The 6,000-nt window shown below is 40.4% G+C and overlaps 1 protein-coding gene across 1 annotated transcript in view; it reads left to right on the forward strand.

The window, feature by feature from the left end:
• Nucleotides 1–5,759, forward strand: part of NUFIP1 (nuclear FMR1 interacting protein 1) — a 51,377-nt gene extending 45,618 nt beyond the window's left edge. The window contains exons 9-10 of the mRNA XM_027873733.1: nucleotides 2,307–2,539; nucleotides 4,780–5,759. Coding sequence (XP_027729534.1) covers nucleotides 2,307–2,539; nucleotides 4,780–4,932 — 386 coding nt within the window. The 3' untranslated portion in view covers nucleotides 4,933–5,759. The remainder of the gene's footprint in view (nucleotides 1–2,306; nucleotides 2,540–4,779) is intronic.
• Nucleotides 5,760–6,000: the final 241 nt, after the last annotated feature.

Consider the following 6,000-nt stretch of genomic DNA (forward strand, 5'->3'; position numbering starts at 1 on the left):
CAGCTAGGTGGCGCAGTGGCTAGAGCTCTGGTCTTGGAGTCAAGAGGATCTGAGTTCAAATCCAGCCTCAGACACATAACACTTACTAGTTGTGTGACCCTGGGCAAGTCACTTAACCCTGATTGCCTCACCCCCCCAAAAAAATTTCAATGCAGGAAAAACCCCCCACAAATTTTCAGTGAATTATTAAATTTAAGATGTCATTTTAAAAAAAAATATTTTAATGTAAATTTAAAAAAAACAACAAAAAAAAAACACTGTTAAAGGGTTAAAGAAAGTAGATTTCCAGGGGGCCACTGAGTAATTTTTTTTTTCTTAAAGAGGTGGCAGGGCAAATAAGTTTGGGAACCTCTGCACTAGACTTCTTTTTTTTTTTTTTAAACCACTGGTCCCCTGACCAGACCTTGTCCCAAGCTCTCTTTTCCCACTGAGTCATCATTTGCTTCCACAACCAGTCTTGACCCTGTGGTTTGCCACTTTGATATTTCACTAGTCAGTACCCTAGAATTCCTTGCCTTTTTACAAGCTACTGTCGAATGCCTCCAAGTCCTTATCTCTGGGTAACCCCAACCATTGAATTTTTCTGCTTTTGTGCTAGGGTGACTGAACCTTGCTGGAGAAGTTCACACAATCAAAACCATTTTCATCCTCCGTAATTTCTTGATTCATAACTTCAGCTGAGTCCTCCATGATGCTTATATGTTACTAATAGCTAACTTTTATTTTGTGCCTACTGTATGCCAGGCATTGTGCTGAACACTTTACGGTTCTTATCTCATTTGTTACCCCTCTTATCTTACTACTCCTTCATTTCATCACTAAACTTCTTAGAAAAGGTTGTCTGCATCTTATAAATGGCTACTTTCTTTCACTACTAATGATTTCCATAAATCTGATTTCTGTCTTCCAAGACTGTTTTCTCCAAGGTCATTCTAACTACCAAGTGCAGGGGCCTTTTTCCAGCTCGTATCCTCCTGCGACCTCTCTGTAGTTTGTGACTTGACCACCTTCTTCTAATGGATGTCCCCTGCTTCTTGGCTTGCTGGCTTCCTTCCTAACGTCTCATTTGGTCCACACAGCAACTTTGAAAGGGTTTTGCCTGTTTTGAGGCAGAATTGTCTCTGTTTCACAAATAAGGAAACTGCGGATCAGATAGATTAGATTTCTTTCCCCTGGTCACAGGAGAATAAGGAGCAGAAGTGGGGCTTGAGTCCACGTCTGCAGATTCGAAGTGCGTATTGTTGCTGTCTCCCCACAAAAGAGGAAGAAATGGAATTCTTCAGCATGAACCTCAGGAATTGTAGTGTATGTTGGTTAGTGTAGTGTGTCTCCCTGTCAAGGAAAAAAAATAATCAGAGCAGTAAATGAAGGGAAGAATCCCTGATGTGACTTCTAGTTAAAATAGCAAACAATCATTGCTATTTATTGTGCATAAAACAATGGGATTCAAAGACAAAAATGGAACCTTCCCTGCCCTCAAGACGCATACATTCTACTGAGGGAGTAAACATGTGCTCAGATGAGTATATCCCCAGTAAATCAGTGTAGGGGAGGAGAGGAGGTACCACTAATAACTGGGAGTTATTATCAGGATCAGAGGACAGTAGAGGCAGAGCCAGAAGGGACCTTGGAGGCCGTCATGCCCAACCCCCTCATTTAGGAGACTTGTCCAGGGTCACATCACTGGCATATTTCTGTTGGGATTCAAACCCAGGTTTTCCTGATTCCACGTACACTCCTTGTCCACTTCTGCCGCGACTCAAGGAAAGGCCTCATGTAGGAAGTAGTAGCTGAGTTGAGTCTTCGAGGGACATAGGGATTCTAAGAGGCGGAAGAAGGGAGAGCTGTTATCATTGGGCTGATAGGTTGTATAACAGATGGAATGATAGACTAGGAATTGGGAATTCCTGAGTTCACATCTGGCCTCAGACACTTAAAAGCTGTGTGGCCCTGGGCAAGTCACTTAACTCTGTCTGCCTCAGTTTCCTTAACTATAAAATGGGCATAATAATGGCACCTACCCTGTAGGGTTGTTTCGGGGATTAAATGAGATAATAATTATAAAGTGCTTAACACAGTGCCTGGCACATAGTAGGTGCTTGATAAATGCTTCTTTCCTTCCTTTGTTTTCTTCCATCTATTCATCCATCACAGACCTTAATTAGAGAACAGTTTAAGAGCCTTGTAAAATTCATTCACAGCAGTTGATTTTTTGAAATTACTAAGAAATTCTCATAACATTGAGCCTAGAACCTAGTCTTTTTTTTTTGAGTTTTTGCAGTTTTGTTTTGCTCTGTTTGTTTTAGAAACTCCTATCAAGACAGAAGCAGAATCCCCAACAGAAAAACAGGTCATCCTCAACGTTGTCTCTCAGAATCAAAGTCAGGATATCGAGAAACAGGAAAGAAACTCTCCTGTGGCTAAAACTAAGAGCTTACGGAAAAATTGGATGAGAAAAAATTGTAGGTACAGGAGAAATCTCTACAGAAAGAAGCCAGTATCTGAACCACAGAAAAGACGTCCACAGCTCCTAGAGATGGTAAGTGATTTCTCTACATGGTCTGCCATAAGGATGACAGGCTTGACTTTTTTTTTTTTTACAGTTGATAAATAAATCACAGTTAAACTAAGCCTGACAGCAACATGAGAGTATAGACATGACAAGGTGGGAGGGAAATATAAATTGAGATTGATTTTTAATATTTGAGATTTCACTGAGGCATTGATACGGTTAAAAAGAAGACACATATTCTTAAACAGATGTAAGATAGAAGAGTGATCATTACCACATTCTGGCAACCACCATCACCACAAAGCCACAGCTATGCTACAGAAAGAAAATCACTAAAACTCCCCTTGGCCATTATAATTTGTCTTCTTTGAAGGCCATTTTCAGATGCATCCCTGTCCCCTCTACCAGCCCTGGGTCCTTTCTGCCCTTCTTCTGTCTGGGTGCCCTGTTCTGGCCACGTCTGTTGTTGGGGAACAGTCTCTAGCTTGGCATCAAAGTCTTCATAAAATTACATTCTTCAGAAATTGGAGAAACGCAGTGTCTCCTTTGATTCAACAACTGTCTGCCTGTTGATTAAAAAGAACAAAGTCTCCCCAGCTTGAGGAGGGCGGGAGGCATTTCCAGATCTCTGCCATAAAACTGAAAAGCTGTCATTTGGGGCAGCTAGTGATACCGTGGGTGGAGCATTGGGCCAGGAGTCAGGAAGACCCGAGTTCAAATTTGACCTCAGATACTTAATAGCTGCATGACATTGGGCAAGCCACTTAACCACTATCTGCCTCCATTTCCTCTTCTATGAAATGGGGATAATAATAAATAATAAAGCACCTACCTCCCAGGGTTGTTTTGAGGATCAGATGTGATAATATTTGTAAAAGGACTTAGCACAGATTCTGGCCCGTAGTAGTTGCTGTATAAATGCTTTTCTTCCTTAGCTTTCTTCATTTGATGGTTTATGAAAAATCTTGAGTTTCCTTTGGCAATTAATCTCTTTTACCAATGCTAAAATGTCCCTGACCACCACATGCAGTTAATATGTATTTAGATGTAATTTGGTTATATGAAAGTAGAACAAAATGCCCTGTATTTCTGGCTGCTTTATAATTTTAAACACTGCAGCATAAAACTCCGGGGTGAATAAGTTAAATCCCTGTTTTTTGCCACTAAAAGATCATTACCTTGTCTCCTTGCTTTTATTTAGCATCAGAAATAAGATTTGATAGAGCCATTGCCCCTCCTCAAAATGGCATTTCATCTGCCTGCTGGAGGCACTTAGTGCTTCTTGAACCCCAGGGATTCTCTACCTCTCCAGTGACAATCCCAGGTTAATAGCAGTGATAGTGCCAGTTTTCTAAAAGTGGGTTTCTGTCTAGTTTTTCAGAGGTCTACAAAGGTAAACACCCATCTTCATTCTATTTCTGCATTTGGATTTTTAATTGCCCTCTTCAGAGAGGACTGATTTCTTGATTTTTCTTCTCCCTCTCCCTCTCATTTTCTCATTTTTCTAGCCCCTTCTTCCAAGTTTGCAGACTCAAGGCAGTGCTAAGAGCTCCCCGAACCTGGGGGAGCCCTCACAGAGGGCTGGAGTAATTTGATAGCAGAGCGAGGGGTTCTACTTCCTGCCTAGTCAGAGTTTTTTTTTTTTTAAACATTGATGGATTCAGAGGGATGAGTTCTGTGCCATGGCGAGTGAGTCTCAAGTGAACTCAGTCTCTATTGACTAATTTTATGTTTCTATACTATCCTCCCTGAGAACCTCATACTGATAGGACCCATTCACAGATCACTCACAGATTCTTTCTGTTGGAGTGGAGCCATAGGGTACAAAGTGAGGGGTCTCCATAAAACTACAGTTCTCATCTCCTCAAATTAGGTATTCATGCCAAATTCTAGGAGGTGGCTATCTGGTCCTCTTAAGTTCTATGCTGTGGCTAAAAGTGACAGATCACTATGTCCTTCCCTTGGGACAGATATCCCAAAGGCCATTCAGATGGCTTGACATCCATGATGTGCTGCTTCCCTTTCTGTTAAAAAAAACTCATTTAATAGTAATACTCCAAAATAACATCTATTTCAGGTTTAAATGAATAAATTAATCTGTAATATGCTTAGGTTTGTTTTCCAAGAACCTACTTGTAGTTCATATATTCGTAGCCCTCTATATATACGTGACTTATTCTCTTCTATAGGGATTTGGGGATACTGCCTGTAGCGGACCATCTTTCATTTATCTTTAATTCACTGGCTTATCTTTTTTTTCTTTTCAGCTTTTAGCCCAGGACATAAGACATGAAAGAAATGTGATTTTGCAGTGTGTTAGATACATCATCCAAAATGAATTTTTTGGACTCAACTCCAAGGCAGAGCTACCATTAGGACAAACTGAGAATGGCCGGGTGTCTGAAGTTTCAGAATCGTGAACGCATCTGTCCGGATGTCTGGTGGCATCTTGGAGGCCAGCCCTGCAAGGACGTCCTGACAGAAGGGAGAACTTTTACTCTAGCTGATAAATCTTATGTAAGATGTGATCTCACACTCTCAGAGCATTTCATTGGAGATGCCCTTAGACTCTTGGGTCTGTGCTTGCACTGTTGGCATTGTGCACAAGGTTTGCTGGCAGAATTGCTTTTTCTGTTTTTACTTTTGATGCCCAGGGAAGTTCAGAGGCATCCCACAGGTGAGATCGTGGGACTGGAGTTTAAAATGTATAATTCAGTTAAGCAGAGACTAAGAGGCAGGGGATGGGGAGGAAGGAAAACTGTAACTTTTATAACTTATTTGCACAATGAAGGAACAAAGTGATTTGGCTTTTGATGAGGGAGAAGGAAAAGAAATAATGCAATTAAATGAGGACTGTTAAAAGGGTCTTCAAATTTACCTCTTTTAGTCCCAAGGACATATGTTCAAATCTAGCTGTGCGCAACCAGATGTTGCACTTTGGAAACGCTTGTGTAGACATGCTCTCAATTTATACTGTAGATTCAACTCAAGTGTCCTTTGCTATAGTTCAAATTTGGACCATTGTTTTTTTCTAGTGAAAAAGCATGTAAAATCTAATATTCAATGAGGTTCAACTCATTTAATAGCAAAAGCAGTGTTGGTGAAGTTATGTACGGCTAGGTCTTAAGTTTCAGTTAGATCATCATAAAGATAATAATTTTATCCTTATTTTTAACAAATAAGTCTTTTCTGAATAAAGCCATTGAGGTCTCTTGCCTCTTAAAAATTACAGGAATTTTTGTTTGTGTGTCCTTTTCATTTTGTATCACATTTACTCATTATATATGGCTTTGTACTTTAGTAAGATTAGAAAGGGCTGGGTTTCAGAAAATCAATCTGTTGCACTTCTCCTGGTTTTTTTTCAGTCCTCATCTTTCTTGGCCTTACCTACAGTCTTGGATACTATCAATCATCCACTTTTCCTTGATGCTCTTGTTTTTCTAGGTTTTGGCGACACTGTTCTCTCTGTCTTACCACTCCTTGTCTGT

This window comes from Vombatus ursinus, unplaced genomic scaffold, assembly GCF_900497805.2.
Source record: "Vombatus ursinus unplaced genomic scaffold, bare-nosed wombat genome assembly UNPS02014802.1, whole genome shotgun sequence".
Classification (NCBI taxonomy): Eukaryota; Metazoa; Chordata; class Mammalia; order Diprotodontia; family Vombatidae; genus Vombatus; species Vombatus ursinus.